Source organism: Ptychodera flava, chromosome 8 (assembly GCF_041260155.1).
Source record: "Ptychodera flava strain L36383 chromosome 8, AS_Pfla_20210202, whole genome shotgun sequence".
NCBI classification, from domain to species: domain Eukaryota; kingdom Metazoa; phylum Hemichordata; class Enteropneusta; family Ptychoderidae; genus Ptychodera; species Ptychodera flava.
Window position 1 is genome coordinate 23,720,057 of NC_091935.1, and position 25,018 is coordinate 23,745,074.

Here is a 25,018-nt window from a genome sequence, read left to right on the forward strand (position 1 = left end):
TCCCCTTTGACGCCCGTGCAAAATGCGTTATCAATATTGCAATCTATTACTTCACTTCTTGTGATCTATGAATAGAAAGGATAGGTTAAGTGTGTACCTGGACAGAGTTGCCTGTGCTTTCGAACACTGGAGCAGCACTCTCTTCATCCCAATCTTCAGACATTTTCACAAAATTTGGGTAACGTTACAAAGGAAAAGTTTGCTGAAGTTTTACTGGTCGACGAAGCTGTATAAGTTGCACGGGAAATATAATGTACTTTGCCTTACACTTAGCTGTACTTTTTCACCCAGAACATGAAATGAGGTTTGTAACGACGTCCCAGATTTGGTGAAAAGTTTGAATGCCCACAAAAACATGTGCGTCAAACCGGATATAAGGTTACTTCACAGTTACATAAATAAAATCAATACACGTCTATATAGTCCCCTTTTCCCTCAATCTCAAGACTTTTCCGGGTCGATTTTGTCCCCTTTAATATTCAATATTTGATAAAATTACACATATCTATGTATTCGGTTCAATATGCACCAATTAATTAGAAATCTTGGTGTGATCTTCATGCTATTTTTCAAGGTCGGAATTGTACAGCTCACTGTTCCAAAGTGTGTAAAACGGCAAATTTGCAACATCAAATAATCGCACCGCCCAGCACCTCAGCAGCACGACCACAAAGTGACACACACTTAGCTTAGAGCCTTACTTCTTGGATTACAGATCATTAAGACGAAAATATAGAACAATTGTAGAAAAGAAGACCAATGAAAAAGAAATACTGGAGCAAGATCAAATATAAGACTGGCTGAGGAGCAAAAAATAGCGACCTGACCCGGCTCGCTGGGTCTTGCTAAAAGTTTTCAACGCCCTCAGTAGTTAGTATATCGTGATGCCTTTTTTTTATCATATAGGAAAGAAATAACGAAGTAATATACTCAACAATATGGCAGCCCCCATCGAGGTGGTCGTGAGCAGCGAAATTTCTGGACAGATGTGGAATTCCTGCGTTTGGGACCCACACAATGGAACGACACTAACCACATATAAAGGCGGCAGCAGTGCGCCTCGTACTTTAGGTTTCCTAGGCAAAGACTACATCATATCGGGTGTCAACAACCATCCACTCATCCACGTGTGGGCATTGCACAGACAGGTGAGCTCAAGAATCAATACATGTACGACAACATCAATATCAGCAAAAACATGGCCATGTCGACATGTGTCCCATCCACAGGTTTAGTTCCTAGTGGATAGATTTGTATAGGGACCGATGGCCTAGAAATACTAGAAATACAATAAATCTATCCACTAGGTTTTAGTTCCTTTTTGTGAAGATGGCAGTTCATTTCAACCTCTTCAGTGTGGTTATTTTTTAATGTTTTAGGTACATTACATCATACATGTCAAACCTGTTTTGTTCACACCTTAGGACAGCAGTCAGCAATCTTCTTTTTGAAAACCGGGTTCACAGCAAGGTTTACATGTAATAATATGTAACAGGTCTGACCTGAGAGCGAGCGCAGCGTAGTATATCGTCATTGATGTTTTCAGGCAATAGCATGCTGTTACGTGCAGAGAAAACGAACAAAAGGGTGAACTCAGCAGTTAACGTTTAAACAAAATTTATTACGAAAATAAAACTAATTGCTAAGTCAGGGATAGAGTACAAGCTTTAAAGTGTACAGACTACTTATCTCAGCTGGGACGGCAGAGCTCCAGTCTCAGAGTTGTAACAGTCAGTCGGATGAATGAACAGTCCTTTGGCTTGCAGGCTTGAAACTGCACAAAGTCCACAGTATAAATCCAGCGTTGGCAGTGAAGGTCTTGAAAGGTCTTGAGAATGACTACTGCTGGAGTTTAGTAACACACAAGAGACACGATCCCAAAAGTCTGACTGGAAGCTGAGCACGTCCCTTTTATAAAGGCATATGAGAACAATCTAGAACTTTTATTGACATGCTAATTACTGTTCTAAAATTATCTCCCTTACACAACTAATCAACTTTCCAGAACATTCCAAACATGACTAATTGAATTCAAGGTTGTGAGGTCATCAAGGGCAGTGACCTTGAGAATGTTCTAGACTAATTGAACTCAGGTCATGATGAGTGTGGGGGAAATGACCTACATAACACACCCCCTCTTCAAAAAAGAAAATTTTTCAAAGAAAAATCTTTCTTTACAAATGTAATCTTAAAAGTGTGAACAACAATAAGTTCTAAATACGAGAGAGACAGTCTGCAATTAAATTGTCTCTGCCTTTGATATGTCTAATGTCAAGATTAAACTCCTGTAACATTAAACTCCATCTTAGCAATCTCTGATTTTTGCCTTTAAATTTCTGCAGAAAAACAAGAGGGTTGTGATCAATATAACCACTATTGGCTGATTTGAAGAAGTAACATAAACTTCAAAATGCTGTAAAGCTAATATCAAAGATAAACACTCTTTTCAATTGTAGAGTAGTTTCTCTGGGATTTGTTAAATTTGCGTGAAAAATAGCAAACAGGATGATCTACCCATGACTATCCTCTTGCAATAAAACAGCACCAGCAGCCGTATCACTAGCATCTACAGCTAATTTGAATGGCAAAGTGAAATCTGGTGCAGACAACACTGGGGCACTTTGCAGTATGGCTTTATAGTGTATCAAATGCCTGTTGGCATTGCTCTGACCAAACAAACTTTACTTTCTTTTTAAGTAAGTTAGTCAAAGGCTCAGTAATTGCGGAGAAATTTGGACAGAATTTTCTGTAGTAACCAGCCATACCGAGAAAGCGCATCAGTTGTCGTTTGCAGTTTGGTATGGGAAAACTTGAAATGGCACTGATTTTGGCATCAACAGGTTTTACCTCACCCTGTCCTACAGTATGTCCGAGGTAAGTTACCCTCGCCCAACCAAACTCAGATTTGGCAAGGTTGACAGTCAACATTGCTTTGCTCAGTCTCTCAAAGAACTTCCGCATGAGCTTGATGTGTTCCTCCCAGGTGTCACTATACAGGACGACGTCGTCAACGTAAGCTGCACATCCGTCTAGCCCGGATATGACGTCGTTGATCATCCGTTGGAACGTTGCCGGAGAGTTCTTCATTCCGAATGGCATCACCTTGTACTGGAACAATCCGTCTGGTGTAACAAAGGCGGATATTTCACGAGCACGATCCGTCAGAGGGACTTGCCAAAATCCCTTCAGTAGGTCAAATTTCGTCACATACTTGGCTTTTCCCACTCGGTCGATGCAGTCATCAATCCTCGGGATTGGGAAAGTGTCTGTCTTTGTTAAGGTGTTGACCTTCCTAAAGTCCGTGCACATACGATAACTGTGGTCTGATTTGGGAACAAGTATGCACGGCGAACTCCAGTTACTTTTACTGGGTTCAATAAAGTCATTGTCCAGCAGGTATTTGACTTCTTCCTGGAGATATTTTGCTTTTGTTGGATTCAGTCTGTATGGATGTTGTTTTACAGGCTTACTGTCCCCAACATCAACGTCGTGATAGATGACGTTTGTCCTCGTTGGAACATCTTGAAACAGGTGTTTATATTCATGGAGCAGTTCTTTCACCTGTTGTTGTTGTTCTGGCTGGAGGTGTGCCAACTTTGTAGACTCCAGGTTCTCCAGGATTTCTGAGTTCTGAAGCTTGACCGAGCCCAGCTTTGAGTTTAGAGTATTTTCACTCAAGTCAGTTTCAGTATCACTAGCTTCATAATGGCTTGAACTGACTGCACTGACAGGCTGAGTTATAGTAGGATTATCCCTATCCAAATATGGCTTAAGCATATTTATGTGACATAGCTGTTTTTGTTTACGCCTGTCAGGTGTTATTATGATGTAATTTAAATCACTCAATTTCTTATCAATTAGGTATGGCCCAAAGTAACGAGCATGGAGTGGTTTTCCAGGAATTGGAAGTAGAACAAGAACTTTTGACCGGGTTCAAACTTCCGTTTTGAGGTGCTTTTATCATATTTGGTTTCATTGACTGCTGAGATGACTCAAGATTTTCTCTGGCTAATTCACATGCTTTAGAGAGTTTTGTACGAAAATCTGACGCATATTGCAAAATATTCAGACAATCATCATTGTCTGATAGGAATTTCTCTTTAACGAGCTTAAGTGGGCCACGGACTGTATGTCCAAATACAAGCTCAAATGGGCTATAACCAAGAGACTCTTGAATTGACTCTCTAACAGCAAAGAGCAAAAAATGAATTCCTTCATCCCACTGTTTCTCTGTGTCAAAACAGTAGGTCCTAATCATGTTTTTCAAAGTTTGATGAAATCGCTCAAGAGCACCCTGACTTTCTGGATGATAGGCGGATGACCTGTACTGTTTAATGCCTAGCTGATCCATTACTTGTTGAAAAATTCCAGACATAAAGTTGGAGCCTTGATCGGACTGGACACATTTAGGTAGGCCAAATAAAGTGAAAAATTTGACTAAAGCTTTCACTATAGTCTTTGTCTTTATATTTCTCAGTGGTATGGCTTCTGGGAACCGAGTTGATGTACACATAATTGTCAACATGTACTCATTTCCTGATCTTGTTTTTGGTAGGGGCCCAACACAGTCTATTAGTATCCTACTAAATGGTTCTTGAAATGCAGGAATTGGCTGTAAAGGGGCCTTTGGAATGGTTTGATTCGGCTTTCCTACCATTTGACATGTGTGACAAGTTTTACAGAAATGTGCTACATCCTGCCTGAGATTAGGCCAATAAAAGTGACTGAGAATTTTATGATAAGTTTTCCTGACTCCTAAGTGACCAGCCCAGGGAGTTTCATGGGCTAGGCGCAATATTTCAGCACGGTAGGGCTTTGGAACCACAATTTGATGTTTTATAGCCCAATCGTCATCAACCAAAACGTCTGGAGGTCTCCATTTACGCATGAGAATACCAGATTTTGTTATAATAGGAAACAGAGCTATCTGAAGTTTTACCTTCATCATCTACCCTGTCAAACAAAGACAAAATATCTGGGTCTTTGTGTTGTTCTGCAATGAGATTTGATCTAGAAAATGTCTGACTTTGGTCAGCAGTTTTACTGGAAGTTGCAAATCCACGAGGGATAACGGAATGATCCGTGTCAAACACCTGACTGAGAAAGGTGTCATTTAAGTCAACATCTGTGACATTATTTTTGAGAGTATTTTGATTCTCGGAAGTTTTCTTTGACATGGCTCGAGTAATGGCACATGAAGGAAATAAATCGGGTATCTCTTGTTCAATTGGCTCTGGATCCTGATCTAAACTAGGATTATCAGTCACAAGTGGATTAGTAATGACCTTGTCCCCAGCAAGGTCGTTTCCAAGAAGAAGGTGAATCCCTTCAAAAGGCAAAAAGGCCTAATACCTAAAGCCACAGGTCCAGAAACAAAGTCCGAAGACAATAGACATTATGGAGAGGAACAGGAATGTAGTCATTACAATCTACCCCCTTAATAAGAACTTTAGAACCTGAAAATGACTTTTCAGAAAACGGCAGGGTATCTGCCAACAAAAGAGACTGGGAAGCCCCGGTATCTCTTAAAATTTTGACAGGGGTAGCGGAAGAGAAATCACTAGAAAGTGATATAAAACCATTATGAATAAATGGCTCGAAAATACCCATAATGCTATCTTGAGAAGAATTGACCTTGACCTCATTAATTGGGGATGAGAGGGGTTTAACCTCAGAAAATGTGTTGCACACATTATTAGACTCTAATTGAGTTGATGAAGAAATAAAGCCGGTTGGCTTAGATCCACTTTGACCACTTTGACCTTCACGTTTTCTTTTCAATTTGAGACAATCTGACATTAAATGGCCGTCTTTCTTACAATAATAACAAGAAAGTGTACCAAATTTTTTTCAGAAGGAGATTGAGACTTGGGAAATGATGATGTGGGAGTGTTACTTGAACTCTGTGAACTGTTGTCATTTGATTTTCTACTATCCTTTGAGAAATTCTTGGATGAAAAGGAGGAGTTAAATTTACCTGCATTGTTTCTGTATGAAAAGGACTGGGATGGTTTGCTGAGAAATGAAGATTTGTGGGTCAATGAATAATCATCGGCCAAACGTGCAGCAACCTCCAATGTATCTGCCTTTTGTTCATTGATAAACGTCTTGATGTCACTCCGGATGCACCTTTTAAATTCCTCAATCAAAACAAGCTGTCGTAATTTGTCATAATTCTGACTGACCTTTTCCGAAGAACACCAACGATCAAACAGTTGTTCTTTTGTTCGAGCAAATTCAACATAAGTTTGATCCTTCACCTTCTCACAATCCCTAAATTTCTGACGGTAAGCTTCAGGCACCAACTCATAACCCTTGAGAATTAATTCCTTCACAGAATCATAATTTGAAGCCTGCTCTACTGACAACTGAATGTAAATTTCTCTGGCTTTACCCACCAAAGCACTCTGCAAAAGCATAGACCAGGACTCCTTAGGCCAATTCAGACTCTGAGCAATTTTCTCAAAATGAAGGAAATATTTATCAACATCCTTTTCTTGGAAAGGGGGAACTAACCTGAAATGCTTAGTGATGTCAAACTTGTCTGAAGGGAAGAATTTTCCTGATTGTCCAAGCTCTAAACGTCTCATTTCTAACTGTAGTCGATGTTCTTCCAATTCTCTCTCCTTTTCTCTCTGTCTTTCTTCCATTTGTAATTCTTGTCTTTCATTTGTAATTCTTTGTCTTTCATTTGTAATTTTTCCTGCCTTTCCCTTTCTTCCATTTGCAATTTTTCCTTTTTAATTCCAATTTCTTAAGCTCCAAATCTGCCTGTATTTCTAATTCTAATTTTTGAGTTCGAAGGAAGACTCAGGCTCATAATCTTTTAAGGCAGACTCCTCAAAATGGCCAGAATTAACTAAAGTTTTGCAATCTTGAACTGAATTTCTCGCTTGCGCATAGATCTTTTGACATCTACTTTAAGGAAATTTGCCAGTGCTATGAGGTTGTCTTTTCTGAGGGAATTAAATGTGTCCTGATCAAGGTCATCCATAAATTCGTCTGGCTTGAATTCCGCCATGATTGAATTTCGCTGAGTTCACAGTATACAGTAGTTTTGAAAAGGCTGTCAAAATGTTGTCAAACGGCTCAAAATATTCGTTTCCCGTCCAAGCCCCCAATTTGTTACGTGCAGAGAAAACGAACAAAAGGGTGAACTCAGCAGTTAACGTTTAAACAAAATTATTACGAAAATAAAACTAATTGCTAAGTCAGGGATAGAGTACAAGCTTTAAAAGTGTACAGACTACTTATCTCAGCTGGGACGGCAGAGCTCCAGTCTCAGAGTTGTAACAGTCAGTCGGATGAATGAACAGTCCTTTGGCTTGCAGGCTTGAAACTGCACAAAGTCCACAGTATAAATCCAGCGTTGGCAGTGAAGGTCTTGAAAGTCTTGAGAATGACTACTGCTGGAGTTTAGTAACACACAAGAGACACGATCCCAAAAGTCTGACTGGAAGCTGAGCACGTCCCTTTTATAAAGGCATATGAGAACAATCTAGAACTTTATTGACATGCTAATTACTGTTCTAAAATTATCTCCCTTACACAACTAATCAACTTTCCAGAACATTCCAAACATGACTAATTGAATTCAAGGTTGTTAGGTCATCAGGGGCAGTGACCTTGAGAATGTTCTAGACTAATTGAACTCAGGTCATGATGAGTGTGGGGGAAATGACCTACATAACAATGCTAATTTCTGTGTTTGATGCATGATTCATAACTTAGCCATTGACTAGTTGAGGTTGAATTGTTGTCAATTGTTTTCTAGAATAACATTTATAGCAATTTAACTCGGAAATGCCAAGCTCACTAACGAAAATTATTTAAAACTGGTAAATTATATGATTCCAATCAGTGTATATATTAAACAGGGGCGGGAATAGAGGCAGTCTAATGTAAAACACGTACTTGATATTCCCGTCGGTAGCTAGCTCTCAGCGCACTATTTTTAATTCTCGCGTGAGTTGACCGTTCGTTCACGCGAGAGTAGGCTTGTTTCAAAATGGCGGCGCCTAGTGATGACCGGTCCGGGCCTTCAAAAGTGATCGAAAATAGTCATTTTGAAACAAATTTCACACTTTCTTTGGAACAGAGAGATTCTTTTGTCGGCAATACACATTGTCGAGTAGTTTTTGTGGTAGATGATATCTTTAATTTCACGCAATCCGTGTAAAAGTATTCAAAATGGCTGCCTCCATGGAACTGTGCTCTCTTTTCAAACTCGTAGGTATATAGAGATTCCATTCTAAATTTCTTGTACACGCATTAGTCTTAATGCTCGCTTTGCGAGCGGCCTTCGGCCGCTCTCGCTGCGCTCACTATATTAAATTCAGGATCAGGCAAGTATAAGTCAAGTTCCAGAGTTTTCTTCAATTACTTGGCTATAACCTCCCAAATATTAATGCGGTCAGGGACAGGGCTGTAAGTACACATTAATGACAATGATGAGCTCATTTTCATATTCTCTGTGATAAATGCGCAGATGTGCAATAAAAATTTCAGCATTTTGCTAAGGTTAGGGAACATTGGTAAATGATCTGGGAACCCTGGCAGCTGCAAAACTGTAGCTCTACGGTGAGGCGGTCGGTGAGTTTTGGTTTCGCGTTCCAAAAACATTTCTAGGATCTGCCATTACCAACTTCCGGTAATGGCCGCTCCCAGAAACACGCTCAACGTTTTTGGAATGCGATCGACGTGTTTGAACAAATACCAAAACCGATAAATGACAAGGTTAGTGCAGTATTGTATTTAGTCTTCAGTAGTGATAAATCAGTATGACCAAATGCAGTAAATATGTGGGATTTCACATCAACATGCTGCATCATGTGCGACACACTTATTTTGAATGCTCCAGGGCCTTCAGCATTGTAGCTACTAGTGAGCGAGGTCGCAAAAACCAAAATTCACCGACCGCCTCACCGTAGAGCTACAATTTTGCATCTAGGAACCCTGGTAACATTTCAGGTGTTCCCTAGTCTGATTACATTGAGATACCAAGGGGAAGCCTTACTCTGAGAGCTTGGAAATGAGCCCCATGAGTCGTAGACCAGAAAAAGACTGTAAAATTTGAGTCAGAATATCTGTCCCCAAAAAGCATTCTACCTTATAATTCTTAAAGTTATGTTAGTTCTCTCCAAGGGCAAAATGGTATGTATCAAAGAAAATTTAGTCATGTGTATTTAAAGATAATTCTTAATATCGACACTGATTCTGAGATCTTGAACATCGTATCAATAGCTTAACACCCATTTCATTTTTAAGAAAACTGATAACCAAAGCTGCAGGTAAATTGTACAGAATCGTTATGAAAAGGTAAAGGTTTTCCTGCAAAGTTCACAGATGATGCCCTAACTTCTCATGGGGAATTTCACAGTATACACATATTGACTGGCCATGAGGGTAACAGCATAGGTTTGTTGCCCATGGGCCTGAGACTAGAGTCTTGCCCCAAAACAGTCTGTTTCATGAGGCCGTAAGCCGAGGGTAACAGACTGTTTTGGGCAACTCTCAGGCCCAAGGGAAAACAAACGTATGGTGTTACCCAAATATGGCCCATTAATATGCGATTCGTAACGCACTTCATGCAATTTTCTTCCACAGCTGGCATCATTCCGCAGATAACACTGCCATCTTCTTTACACATTCTAGAATGTACGCATGTGTAACTGGCGCTATCAACAATTGTTCTGAACTTTTACATGAAACCAGTACACAGTTTAACTGTTAACCGGTAACTTGCTCTTTCCATATATCAGCATGAAAATGATACATACCTCAAGACCCGTAAACTAACAAATCACAATAGAGAGTGTGGACGAGGTGTTACAATAGCATTTTGTTGTTCTTAAATTTGAATAAGGAGCAACAACAAATGAGGATAGTATGTCCGGGGTTGGTTACGGCATTGGCAACGTCACCGTGTGGTAACTACTGTGCAGCTGGTATTGCAGAAAGAATACACGTATGGCATGTAAGTATTAAATCCCAGTGAAACTTCCATTTTTGTGAAATCCTTGTGATACTTTAAGGGTATACAGTCACCTGTAATCTAAAGATGCCCATATATTGTCAAAGGGGCGTTCCTTGGTACTCAAAATGCCCATGTGAGGGCGCTGTTTTTTAAAAAGCGGCCACCCACTTAAAATCTGTGATTGGTTAGATTTTCTCTTTCCATGGTAACTGTGGCAAAATTGGAACAGGTGACAGTGTACCTTTAATACCATTTGATAAGTCCAAGGAATGTCCTCCAAACTAAACGTTCAAGTACAACCAGGAATACAAGTTCATCAATATTAATCCTTTTATACTTTACAGGTAGGCCTGCTGTGAACAAAATTTATTATTCCCCTTGTCAGGGTGAATCTTTTTGCATCCCTGTTGTCCATTCAGGTGATCCAAATTGTCAGAAATCCGATGTCAAAGGGACGTTAGATATTTTAGTGTTATACATCAAGTATAATAATTTATATCAACTACTGATGGACAAATGAATCAATGTCTGACCTGTGAAATATAAATGAAAATTGCAGAAGCTCAGTTTGCAAGCCATTTGGAGTAAAGATCAAAAGGGTGGAGCTATCCTATTTTCTTCTTAGGTTAATCTCAATACGTAACAGCCAATGTGCATAATGTAATTACAGCACTAATCTAGAAATAGCAAAACAATTTTTGTATCACTATTCCTAACTAATCTCATTGAATTACAATCAGAATATCAGGATGGCACTGATTCATATACATGAAACATACTGTAATATTTTACGTTCCCTGAGCTGCCAAGGCATGGCAATTCTTCAATGCTTAGAAGTCTGCAGGATTTTCTGTATGTACAGCGCCCTCTGTGTGTATGCTGAGACAAACTTGGCCTGACAGTTGTTGGTCACTACCTCTTCTCCTATATCAATTCTTTCATTAATTGCAACGATTTTTCTCGATCAGATCAGCAGCTGGTTTTGTTTTATTGTTTAACAGGTAAGCACTGGTAAACTTGTAGCAATACTCAGCCGACACTACCAGAATATAACATGTCTGAAGTTTACAGATGATGGTAGCTGTCTAATATCGGGTGGAAATGATAGTTTGGTTTTGGTCTGGTCAATGGCCAGGTAAGCTATCAAGATTTAATCCATGGTCTTTTTTAGATTGAGATCAACGTATTGTAATATGACATTATGAAATAGTCTTATCCAGTTGACAGCTAATGCAGCAAGGCGTCACAGCCCTATATGGAACTGGCAAACTAGCCTGTAGGCCTCGCAAACTAGGCTATAAGGATAGCACCGACAAGACTACAGGATTAGCACACCTATACTACACAACTAGATAAGGCCAGGAAGAAAAAATAAATTGTTCATCGGAATCGTCGCTTCTACTTTGGCATATTTGGAAATTTTTTTTTTTTTTGATCGCGGCAAATTCTTACTTCCGCATTACAAATATTTTACTACTGCCGCTGGTGGCGCCCTACACTGTGTAGGGTTTTCGCGGGCACGGGATTCTGAATGAGACTTCATTCGTGTTCGGACTTAGTTGACCGCCAACACGTTGTTGTTACGTCTGAATTTGGCGAATCACGACGCAAAGTAGGTCGATTTGGCCAGAAATTTGCTCGTTTTGTAAAGGTTAGTACATGTCACATGAGTATTAATTTGATCGCCAACATTCGACGTGATGGCCAACAGTTAGTTCCAGAGACGCTATTCAGTGCAGTGTTTGTCCTGATATTACGTTCGGCGATTTGTTCAACAAGATCGTGACAGCAGATGGACGGTGCATCCGATTGAATGAAAATTGCATCGAAAGTATAAAAATTTACGGCAATGACAAAAACACATGGTTGCGTCGATGTTAAAGTACGATCTGAATGATGACTATATAACTTCACTCCGATCACAGTACAGTGTTGTTAGACCATAATGTAAAATGTGTGTATATATAGACAGTGGTAAAGAGGCCAAAACATGGGGCCAAAGTAAAATGAAAAAACTCAGATGCTAGGTCCCACCAGGACAATATTAAAGGACAATACTGAATTGTTGAATTTCAGTGATTTGCTGTACATTTCGTTTTATTCTGAGAGAATGTTGAACTGCTCAGAATATGTTGTGCAAACACTAACTGTGAATGTAATGGCCTATGTTATTGTTTGGAAATATAGTATTGAATTCAGTTACCAGTATCAGTGTTTCTTGTCTGAGATATTTCAGGTAAAAAGGGAAACAATTATCTTGCCTTGTCTGCATCTGTACAAAAATGCCACCGCGTTTACCTTCGGCCTTAAAAAAAATAAAAAAAAAATTTTTCGCTCGCCGCTCCTGGGACTTGGTCCAAAAAATCCGATGAACAAGATTTTTTTTTTCTCTGGCCTAACTGGACTGTAGGACAGAATACTAGAATACAGGACTTGCAAACTAGACTGCAGGACAAGCAAACTAGAACTACAGGACTTGTAAACTAGACTCGACTACAGGACTAGTAAACTAGACTACAAGACTAGCAAAGGACTAGCAAACTAGACTATAGTACTAGTAAACTAGACTACATGACTAGCTACCCAGACTATAGGACAGACAAACTAGACTGCAGGACTTGCAAACTAGACTACATGACTAGTAAGTTATACTACAGGACTAGTAAACTAGACTACATGACTAGCAAACTAGACTATAGGAATAGTAAACTAGACTACATGACTAGCTACCTAGACTATAGGACAGACAAACTAGACTGCAGGACTAGAAACTAGACTACAGGACTAGTAAGTTATACTACAGGACTAGTAAACTAGACTACATGACTAGCAAACTAGACTGTAGGAATAGTAAATTAGACTGCCGGACAAGCTGACTAGACCTCTGGATTCAAGCTATCAATGACATACCATGGCTTTCAACAAGCAAGAACATTAGGATCAAAGCAACCATTGAAACTCTCATTGTATTAGATAGGCAGAGTGAATTATTCAAAAACCTAGAGACTAATCTGACGTATTTCTCATTCATGTTTCCATGTTCACAGTATTCTGCAGAGTCATAACGGTATCTCTGCAAGACTGGAACCACTGTACGTCTCGTCAAATCACTCCTTACCTGTGACAGACATCTACTGTGGTTGTGGAGGACCATTAGCAAGGGTGGTGTCATCGTCTTTGGACCAGACATGCAGGGTGAGAGAGCTTCATCATTTTTCAATAATGTTCATGTGATCATTCAAAAAAAGCACCCACTACTTATTCATTGAACTTGCTTGTCAGTGCTTTCCAGTGTTGTGCTGGCCATGCAGCACTCATCAGTACCGGTATTATCCACTGTGTCCACAGCATATTAGTAGGACAGTAGGTTCAATGCTTCATTCAATGGTGAGACACTTGTCTTAGGGTGCACCCTTTCATAGGAAATAAATAGAAATTTGCACACTAGGATACCATTGAATCTCAAGCTTGACCCACTTATCTGCTGTCCTGTTACATAGACCTATATGCAGGGAATTCTAGCCATTTGCTTCTGTAGATCTTCAGGTAAAAGATACTATTTTGACATACAGTTTGCGCTCATTTCAAAGGAAGATGTAGATTTCTCATGCAGTAAATATGCTTCTGTAGCCCTTTCATGCAGCAAATAATAAGTTGCTCTGAAATATTTGACCATAGCAACTTCCCTGGCCATTCAGTTATCTCAAAATCTCTGTATATAACTTCCTGTCTTCTATTTTTACAGGGCTTTGTTCAGTACCATACCCTGGTAAAATATTTCCAGGGATACGTTGGAATTTTACCAGTGTTCTACTCTTGCATGTCAGTTCTTTCATTTCATAGGGCAGCAGAAATACGTGTACCTTTTTTATTCTGAAATCATTTACTTAGCCTATGATCCCTGACCTAGTAGCCAAACTGCCATTTAAACCTTCTGAAGTACGTCGTTATATTTTATATTCAAATATTTGTGGAATCCAAAAAGAGGGAACAACACTGACAATGACACAACTACTTGCATTATTGAAGTTTCATCCAGAAATGGACGGGCATTCCAACATCCTACATTCTACAAAGTATTTGATTCTGACTCAGAATATGATAACTGCAAAATCTGATTCAGCTCATGAGAAGCTTGAAATGCATGACCTTTGATCCCTTGGATCAAGTTCATCAAAGGTCACAAGAGGTCAAAGAGGTGACACAGTGTGTCAAAAAACATTTTCTTCTGTCATTGCCACAATAGGTTTATCCTAAAAAGTTATGAAACTTCATAGCCATGGATGTGACGAATTGTTAATACAATCTGCTGTTCTACATGAAACTCACAATGCGGCAAACAAATTCACAAAAAATTCAAGACTAATTGACTGAAATATTTTATTTTTCTTCCATGTTCTATCCACAGCTTTGGGACTTGTCATCAGGCCAGGAGCTATGCTGCTTCGTCTATGATGTCAGCATCACATCTGTCACCATGGATACGGCGGAGTATCGATTATTTGCTGGTGGTATCAACGGCAGCATTTACCAGATCAACCTCTTCAGTCAGGTTCGTAACCATGGCAGCAAACACTCAGTTGTTGTGAATGCGTCTTATCTTGTTTCAGCTCGGGTTGAAGTGGATTTTTCAAGTGGAGGAACTGCAGGCTTTGTGTCTCCATACAGCGCTGTAGTGGTTCTGGTAAAGTCAAAAACTTAGAAAGTAAAGTCAAGATTGAACCTTTACTGAAGCACACAAAGCTGTTACATTATTCATGGGGAAACTCAAATATGGGGGTTTCAAATTAAAATGGCATCATATTTTTCAAAAGTCATTTACAAGAATGAATATTTGTCTGAAAGTTTTCACCAGTCTTTCAGAAATTCCATTTGATGAAATGATAGTGAAATTATCACTTTGCTACCATTATTTTCAGCATGGTATGTGCACAACTCATGTAATAATCTTACAATTTGAAAAAAAAAATTAAAATTCCATGTCACAAGAACAGGCTGCAAGATGCAGCAATAAACACAGGTTGTAAATACAGACACACTGTCCAAATATCCATTGGCAGCAGCCAGTGTCATTTTACAGCGTGAAATTTAAGTTTTAATGAATCTTCATCTGTGCTATTATTATGAAGAGTTCTTTGCGTCTGTACCATGGAAACTTTTCCTTCACTTTTGTTTTAACGCATTAAGCATGTATATAAGTTTTGAAACAACAACGGCTTTGGTTTCAGTGTGTTTTTTTGCACATGGACCAACAACATAACATTCCAAGCTGGATATTTTTTATATCCGATCACACCGTAACACTCTATTGACCTTTGACATCCCAGTAAGCTTTATCTGCAAAAAAAGTTCAAAGGGTAAAACCATACACTATGTGAACAGTTTCATAGAAAACTTTACAAATTTAACATGTTGCTGGGACACAAACAGATGCGTATCCACGCATGGGAGGGAAATATTTTGGTATCAGTTGGAGCATTTCTTTTCTTGTCTCTTTCATAACAACAGCATCGGTAGAATTGCTACAATGTAATAAGTTTGCATCATTTCATATCATTTCAGGAACAGGTGAAAGGTCGTGTTGTCATCAGTGAGAGTGAAACCGCAGATGATGAGGGAAAAACACAGACATTTGTCAGGCATAGGTGAGTTTCAGAAACTTTGCTGTCGATAAAATACAGTGTTTGCTTTTAAAAATGAAACATTGTGGTTGTTTGCCAAGAAGTGTGTGGTCTTGTTGAATACTGCATACAGTACTTCACAAATAATGCAGTATTACGTTTGACTTCTGACATAAAGGGGTTATAGTCTTTCGTTTTTGCTTCTTAAATTGCCTGTTCCAACCCCCACTCAGCAGACCCTCACAGTACCCTTCATAGCTTTGACTGACATTGGGCATTCTCATGGCTGCATCGTACGACATAATCTGAGTAACTTCAAATAAGGAGAGTCCACATCAAATGAAAGAGTAGTTGTAAGTGAAAATGAAAGAAACAAGTTACCAGGTAGGATGTCACTAGGGAAACGTTACTGAAACTGTCAGGTGTCAACAAATTTGTAAAAAATATCTATCTTGCACACACATCAATTGGTGATAAAATTCTGAACCAGGCAAGTATTTTACTTGTACTCTTCTCTTCAAATTTAAATATCGGCAAAACTGGTTGCATCATTCCAGAATGGATTGATTCCATTCACAATACTTTACAGAAAGAACTGCATGCCTAGTATGCTGTGTTGAGGTGATTTTCACACAGATCAACATGTTCAAAGCACTTCCGTGGGTGTTCAACAACCGATTCAATCTGCAATGATCCAGTTGTAATCTTACCTGTCACCTGATCGATCGTACGATCTGGAAGAAACTTCTGTCTTTTTTTGAATTTTTTAAAGAATAAACTACTTGCGCCCTTTCAATGAAATTGGATAATTACTGCCGTATTGGTGTGACATTATCCTCATGAGAGGGTGTTGCCATTCTCAGTTTTGTTAAACTGTAACAATATACCTGCTTCTGTGTCTGTGTGCGCATAAAGGCAACATCGCAGCGAGAAATTTGTCAGCTACAATGTTTGGACTGAAAATTACCATGTAATCCTTTTTTCCCCGAAGGGATTACAGTGAAAAATCACCAGACTGACTTCTCCTTCTACAGTCTATGGTTGGAAACATCAGCAGTTTTTTGATGAATGTGCAGATAAAACTATTTTAAAACTATGTTCACATTTATTTGATAAGTCATTCATTAATGCACATTTAATAGTCTGAGTAAGGATTTATATTTTTGAAATATCAAACCAAAGACAAAACTGCTGATGGTTTAATGTTTCAACTTCAATTTCTCAAAGTTCTTGATTTCCATCACCACAAAAAGACCTGTCAGAAAAAGGATTAAATCTTAAGGTCCTTCCCCCGAGACAAAATGTAGTGCTGACATATGAAATTATTCAAAATTACAGTGTTGTAAACAAACTGCATCATGCCTGTCGTTGTGTGGATCAGTGTTTTCTTCATGTGATAAACCAACATAGTCTCCTCTTGAATGAACTGATCACGGTGAATTGAGGCATTTGGGTTTCTAATCTACAAACAAGGATTTCAGGCATCTGCAATAGTGTATAAAGTTGCTAGTCAGAACAGAAGTCAGAAAACCATTTATTAGCGGAGTTTTGAGTGAGCGATAATAGTAACCAGAATGCCTATATTTCTCCATTTTGTAAAATATTTTTGTGGGTCTTTCAAATCAGTGGTTCATTTTTTTTGCTACTGCCTCATCACAACTGTCACAATTAGAGAAAAAATTGTGAGGTGTGCTTTGATTAATAAGACAATAAAAGTAAACCATCCATTATAACCATGCCAATTGAATGTATTTGTTTACCCATACATTTCACACTTCTCTCTGTACACACCGAGAAAATCCTGTTTACACTGGTTTTCCTTTCCTTTCAACAGTAAACAAGTGAACTGTCTGTCAGTGTCTATAGATGGCACCATGCTACTCTCCGGGTCACATGACTGCACCGTAGTATTATGGGATATAGCCAGCAGACAGTGTATAAGAGTTCTCAATCACAAAGGTAGGCTATTGTGTCAGTCACAAAATTGTTGGGTTGCATCTCGTTTCAAAAATTTCTAGAAAAAATAAGTTTATGAAAAAAGCACAGACAGGTTCTCGTTGCCATGAAAACTGTTCAACATTGTATTATCATGATATATATTGATCGGTTACGAGACTTTCCAACAGTTTGTCAAAATTGTTCAGTGAATTGCAAGTGATTACTGTGTACTGCATGAAATATTTGATGATTACATTTTCAAACCCTGTTAGAACCAAGGCATCTTAGACCTAAAAAGAATTTTAAACATCGAGATACTTTTTATGGCAAAACATCACAAGATATTATCAAAGCATACATGTATCATGTGTGGCTATTTAACTTCTTATTGTCTATCTGACCAGGAGTCTGAATGTGTAAACTTTTAAGTAACACTGAGCGCAAGCAGTTCTAGAACACAACCTTTTAGAACTTGGAAAGGTCATTGCCGATGTTTGCTTTTGGAGGTACCTTTACAAATATCATGATAGAAACTGGCAAGAGCAAAAGGCGTAAATTACAGAAAGCATAAACGTAAATAGTCAGGTGTATTTAATTACGGCTGAAAAGACAACAGAGAAATCCAGAACAATCAAACATGGCAAAGTCAATTCAACACAAAGGTCTCGTATCTCATCTCATGTATCCGATAATCGTGCTGCATGTGCTGTGACTCCAAATAGAAATAAAATATGTATAGACAAGTTCAGAACTTTAAAAAAATCAAACTAGAAACTTGCATGGTACTTGAAAACCTTCCTGAGTAATTGTCTGTTTTTAGTCCCCACGGACACCGTCCGGGGGGACTTATAGGTTTGGTCGTGTCCGTGCGTGTGTGCGTGTGTGCGTGTGTGTCCGTGCGTGCGTCCGTCCCTGCGTGCGTCCGTCCGTTCACGCTGATATCTCAGAGATGCCCGAAGCGATTTCATTCAAACTTGGTATAAGGATTACTTCATATGTCATACAGATGCACGTCGATTTGTTTTGTGATACGATCCAATATGGCTGCCAGGCGGCCATTTTATTACGATTTTTTCATGTACAGAGCCATAATTCAGGCATGTTTCAACTGATTTTATTCAAAGTTGGTACAAGGACATTGACCAACGTCATAGATATGCACGTCAATTCTTTTTGTGATACGATCTAATATGGCCGCCGTGCGGCCATTTTGTTACGATTTTTTCATGTACAGAGCCATAACTCAGGCATATCTCAACCGATTATATTCAAACTTGGTACAAGGACATTGACCTATGTCATACATATGCACATCAATTTTTTTTGTGATAAGATCCAATATGGCTGCCGTGCGGCCATTTTGTTATGATTTTTTTAATGTTCAGAGCCATAACTCAGGCATATCTCAACCAATTTTATTCAAAGTTGGTACAAGGACATCAACCTATGTCATACACATGCACATTGACTTGTTTTGTGATACGATCCAATATGGCCGCCATGTGGCCATTTTATTACGTTTTTTCATTTCCAGAACCATAACTCAGACATGTATCAAGCAAATTTATTCAAAGTTGGTACAAGGAGATTGACCAATGTCATACATATGCATGTTAATTTGTTTTGTGATACCATCCAATATGGCTGCTGTGCGGCCATTTTGTTATGATTTTTTCATGTACAAAGCCATAACTCAGGCATATTTCAACCAATTTTAATCAAAGTTGGTACAAGGACATTGACCTGTGTCATACGTATGCACATTGATTTGTTTTGTGATTCGATCCATTATGGCCACCATGTGGCCATTTTATTACGATTTTCATGTCCTGAACTACAACTCAGACATGTATTAAGCGAATTTATTCAAAAGTATTTTTATCACAGACCTAATGAAGAGGACTCTATCCTCTCTGAGGACCTGTAATCAAAGCACCCATTAACAAGTGGGGACTGTGTCATCAACGATGACTTGTTAACCACAGTTTAATGTAGATACAAACTTCAAAGGAGTTGGAGAATCAGCAATTGGCCAAGCATGCATGTTTATGTGACCAAGTATATTACTTGCAAAATGTATGAAATGTCTTTATAGGTATTGTCACCAATGCCATGTTCACACAAGCTCCTATTCAGATGTTCAGTACAGTGAACAAAACAGCTATGCCTATCAAACCATTCCAGAGAAGTTCACAGACAGACAGTGACGGAAAGACACACTCTCTTGATATGAGAATTAAACACTCTATTCAGGTAAATACCTGTTTCCTTTCCTCCTCAGACAAAAAGACAGACTGACAGTCTCTCTCTCTCTCTCTCTCTCTCTCTCTCTCTCTCTCTCTCTCTCTCTCTCTCAGTTCACACACACACACACACACACACATTAGTTCATCTGATAACAGGAATATTATCATCACACAAACATTTCGTTGCAATGTGTCAAGTTAATGTTTGAAGTTGATGTTCACCTCTCCACATGTAATTATACTTGTTATCTAAAATGTGACACCGTAATCAAAAATTCAATAATTAGATCATCTTTACATGAAAGTCAGACAGACAACCTGAAAAAAATTAGAATTAGATGTAGAACGGAAGGATATTGCTGTTCTAATACAGAAGCAGAATCCAAAAGGCTTGCCCTAAGTAAGTTAAAGCCGGCACATCACTTTGTTACAACCATGACAATTGCCAGATTATCCAGACCTTCAGTGCTGAACATATACGCCATGACTGTCACAGAGTATGCCAATTGTAGTCATTTGGTGTTCAGGTGAACTTTACGGATCACACATAATGAAATAACATGATACCATGGTTTCTGTGAATAGTGGACGACATCTTTGGGTACCCGGGTGAAATTGTTCAGAAATTGCAGTATGTTACATTTTGACCCATGTACAGACCTTTTCAAAACCACAGCATATATTATCTGCATATATCTTTCTCTTGTGAATATATCTGTTTGAAAGAATTCATCTCAGACAGCCTTGTTTAAAATGTGATTCTCCCTGAAAGACCAACCATCTTGATATGATAATTATACAAACTCCCAGTCCTACGGAATATGAATCAAAGTACAATCTTTTTAATATATCAACATTTATGAGCTATGTTTTGCTTATAACCCTTTCATATGGAGGAAATCATGTTTAAATACAGTAGGATGGACATCATGTGTGAAAAAAAAGTTGAAATTCCGACTTTCAAGTTGTTGATATTTTTTCCCTCTTTGCAAACAGCTGGAATCTGAAGACATGTCTGTCACACAGAGAAGACTGCAAGAGTGTCTTCAAGGGGTAAGGAACATTTTATGTACCTATGTCTTGTCATCTTTGTCTGTGAAACGTTTCCAATAGACCAAACCCGGAATTCGAATCGACCACGGTACAAACAAACCATGTGCGCAAACGTGCATAAACGTACGTGTATTTCCATGCGCGTTAGTACCCATGTACATGTACATGTGGGCTTGTTTGTACCGGCATCACGTGATTATTTGGGCATACTGAGTCTGTAGAACGCATCGCGTCCTTTTTATTCCGGAGTAGAACCGTTGTCATATATTGCTTGTTTTATCATTTTGCCAACGCAGATTCTCAATTGAAGGGAAGTTCATCTGGGACACAAAATTTATTCATCACGGTAAACGTTGCGGTGTTTCATTGTAAAAGAGAAGAAATTTACAGAGCACAGTGTCAGTTTGTGGTTTAATCTCCAGGTGCTTCATGCGCATTATAATAAAAATATCGAAGAGGGAATGTTTGTTACTTTGTAGTATTTAAACTGTCAACAATGAATCCTGACCATATCTGATATTTTCTATGCTCTCAACAGATGACAGACACTGACAGAGTGACGACATCACAGCTGCAAGAAGAATGTCGCCAATTACAAACAGCTAACAAGAATCTCTTTAAATTTGCTGTCAAAGAATTGCTCACACACTCCCAATCCTAATAAACATGAATAAATATACGATCTTTTTGATTTATCAACATTTATGAGTTATGGTTTGTATCTAACCCTTTCACCCCCAATTCCACATGAATGGATCCACCCATCCTATTCAAAAGAATTGGCTTGTGCGACTTCTGGGTGGCAAAAGGATGACTGTGGATACAGGTGTTCTGGAAGATTCGAGACATTTCACAGAGCCGTTTTCCACCGATGAACCATTAAGGCAGACATTACTGGTGTTTTTGACGATAAAAACCGCAAATGTTTCATCAGCAGTGACAAAAATCAAGTATTTCTGGAACGCTGATGTCGATGACGTGACTTGCCACATGACTCAAAGAATGAGAAGTCATTTGAAACTATTTTCTATTATGTACCATACCTGCATTTGTAAAATTCTTCAGGAAAAATATCGACACTCTAAATCAAACTTTATAATTTACAGTTTTTGTGCAAAGCGTTTGTGTGTTCCTCCACAAAAAATCAGTTTTAGAGATAATTTATATCCTGAAAATGCCATGGTACAAAGTACAAGAAATAAACATCGGCTATTCACAAAGTTACCATATCAAACATGTTGCCATACAAGTATTTCCAGTGAATAATCTACCCGAGAGGACAGCAGTATATATTTGTCATACAGTCCGCAGTTGTTTCAATATGGAGTGATCCATATGTTTGATCACGGAATTTAGAAAGAGAACTACTGTCCATGGTTCATGAAATTTACAATTTGCAGTTGGCTTCAAAATATTTACACAGAGTGAAATGTTGGCCAGCAACCAAATTAAAAGCAAATAAATTAAATCCCAAAAGAATATTTAATTCCACTGGCCAAAAGGCATGATGGTATGAATACAGTGCCCGTGGGCTGACTACCCCATTGCTGTACTATTTTGCACTTCCAAGGGGGCCTTTGATGATGAGTTACCAGAAACATACCCCCTAAGAAACTGTCAAACAGTTGATTCAGTACAGTGTAACACCCCTAACTCGAAAAACATGCTCTGCTATGCAACCAGAAACAAGTTTGAGCTCACAATGTAACAGGAAAATTTGCTTACAAGGGATCTCTCTCCCAGGGCAGCTGGATGTTAACCCCTCCATCACAATGGTTTTGTCCAAACCCATCGTGATCAATAAGTGAGTGTGGACTTGCCTACCTGGAATTGGCGGTGAACGGGAGAGTTCTTTTTTCCCGGATTTGTGTCTTTCATGTGATAACTGCGGTGACATTGCTCTTTATCAATATTGTTTACGTGCAACCAGCTTAACCCTACGCTGACTTCAACTGTCTGCGGCGCAATTATCAGAACAGTGAATCTGTACCTGCATACCAATGACCATCATATTGGTTGCTCCGCTCCCCCTGCATAAATCTGTATATGCATCTGACTTGTGTCTCTATAGCGTTGATCGCGATTTCGGGTTTTTTACTAAATATAGCTGCACGCGCGCGACTTTCGGACAAATATGCTGAAATTCGGACAAATTTTGTCGTTGTATGCGCGGCTGTTGTTGCAGCTTGTAGTCTCAGTCATCAATTCATACGAATAAGTGTGACGCTAAATAGCCTTTCTAACACTCGCAGGTTTTATTTTCGTCGTTTATGCGGAAAATGCGGAAAAATGTTTATTTATGCTATTAATGAGAGAGAACAGTGACGTCATTTGCGATCAGCGCTATTGATCATAGCTTTCTCATTTATTAGCTTGCCTTTTGTGTATTTCATCATTTTAATGAAAAATTGCACGTATAAGCTCTAGGCTAGAATATTTCTGCGGTTTGTGGGGTCTTGGCAGTCAATTCATTCAAATACCCTGCATGAAACCATAGATGAAGCTGTTCACCCCGATTCACTGTAAAGTAGATCTACACTCGCCATCGATGAAAAGTGAGTTTGGTCAAAACTGTGGTTGTGAAAGGGTTAAGCTAGCCCCTAGGATAATCCGAACAATTCGATTATTATTCTCATTCCAAAGGAAACAAATTTAGGACACCAATTGTTCCTATCTTACCAATACTATGTAGCTTTTGGTTTTATGGTTCAATGTGGATTTGATTGGCATTCGGTGTGGGAGGAGTTTTAATTACAAATGTAAGGTGATTACCAAATTGGAAGAATTTGTCTGAGGCTATTCCTAAAAAAATTCCATGAAAAAAGACACAAATCGCTAAACCCCCAATTGCTTCGGACCCAGTCGGTTTGGGATGATAAGGTGTGAAAGATGTCACCTTTTGCTGTCTGCTATACATAACTTTCTACAAGATTACATGCCAATCCTAAATGATTTTGAAATAATAAAACTACATTGAAAGGTAGCACTGAAGTCTATAATGCTTCATGATAGTTGAGGTGAAAGAGACATGGACACAGGTTGCGACTTGTAACGTTTGAATAGTTTCTTAGTCATACAAATACAAGATCAACCTTTGAACAAAATCTTGCATGATTCAAATATTGCTTTACGCAGTCGATAGTCCAGACACTGTGGTTTTCTATAACTTTAATACTTTTTTTATCCATAGTAGTTGAAGTAGTTTGTCCGGCGATGCACCAAGATTATCATAGATAACACTGTAGCTGTGTGCATGGAGATAGACAAATGGCAAATATACACACAAAGGAATTTTAAACACTTACCATCACAGTCTATGAATGATTGACAAAACGTGTTCCTTTTTGAAAATCCCTTGAGATATGAAGTTTTAGAGGACACTCAAATAAATGCCTGTATTATATTTCCCCAGATTTAGGAGCATTTCAACTTTTAAAGTTTGTTTGTCATCAACTGTTGTCTTGGTGATGGTAAATTGCAGATACATACCATGTCAAATTATTTGAGAATGTGTGAAAATCTGTATAGAGAAGGATCTGCTTTTTTTATCGTAAACAATAACTTCTGAAATAAGTTGTCAAAACTAAATGAATGAATTATAAAAATTTATGACATAGATTTGAAAATTATAATCAACAGTTTGGCATACACCAAATATAAGAAAAGGTTAGAATATATTCATGCCATGACAGGGGCTTCAAACGGTTTGAAAAACTGTATGTACTATGATACCTTCAAGTTGGTAATTTTCTGAAGACGATATTCTATGATAAGTCAATACAGGAGAATTTCATGTTGAAAAATAAACGTTGAGAATTATGTAAATTTGGCAATAGATTATTTGGAGTAATGTCACTGTCCACCTTTTGACTAGTCACCTCTAGTGACATGCAACTTCATCTTTCCCCAAGTAGTGTGCAAACACAGTGTTCGTAACCAAGTTGGAACAGAACCAACTGCAGTTTTGCTTTGATTGACAGAACAATTAAGTTTTCGATGATTCCACCTAACACACAGTAATACAGCACGATTTGGTGAAAAGTGGTTAAATCAGCCCTATAGATATGTGTGTGTCAGTTCTACTTCCCTGCCGCTGTAGTTTCCTGACAAAAATGGCAGCATGGCAGCCATATTTGATTGTATCACAAAACAAATCAATGTGCTTATGTATGACATAGTGGTCC

General features: G+C 38.6%; 2 protein-coding genes across 3 annotated transcripts in view; one reads left to right on the forward strand and one right to left on the reverse strand.

Moving 5' to 3' along the window:
- The window catches only part of LOC139138829 (ATP-dependent RNA helicase DDX4-like), a 20,722-nt gene extending 19,797 nt beyond the window's left edge, over window positions 1-925 (reverse strand). The window contains exon 1 of the mRNA XM_070707375.1: window positions 98-925. Coding sequence (XP_070563476.1) covers window positions 98-163 — 66 coding nt within the window. The 5' untranslated portion in view covers window positions 164-925. The remainder of the gene's footprint in view (window positions 1-97) is intronic.
- Window positions 767-21,533, forward strand: LOC139138830 (WD repeat-containing protein 18-like). Of its 2 annotated transcripts, none has more exons than XM_070707376.1 (10): window positions 767-1,148; window positions 9,866-9,976; window positions 10,978-11,111; window positions 13,024-13,171; window positions 14,385-14,528; window positions 15,539-15,621; window positions 17,432-17,556; window positions 19,631-19,788; window positions 20,778-20,834; window positions 21,373-21,533. In XM_070707376.1, exons 1-10 carry the CDS (start codon window positions 939-941, stop codon window positions 21,493-21,495), a joined length of 1,293 nt encoding a protein of 430 aa, XP_070563477.1. In that variant the 5' UTR covers window positions 767-938; the 3' UTR covers window positions 21,496-21,533. The 2 variants fall into 2 exon arrangements, with proteins under 2 accessions (XP_070563477.1, XP_070563479.1); XM_070707378.1 differs by lacking the exon at window positions 767-1,148 and adding an exon at window positions 8,017-8,229.
- Window positions 21,534-25,018: the final 3,485 nt, after the last annotated feature.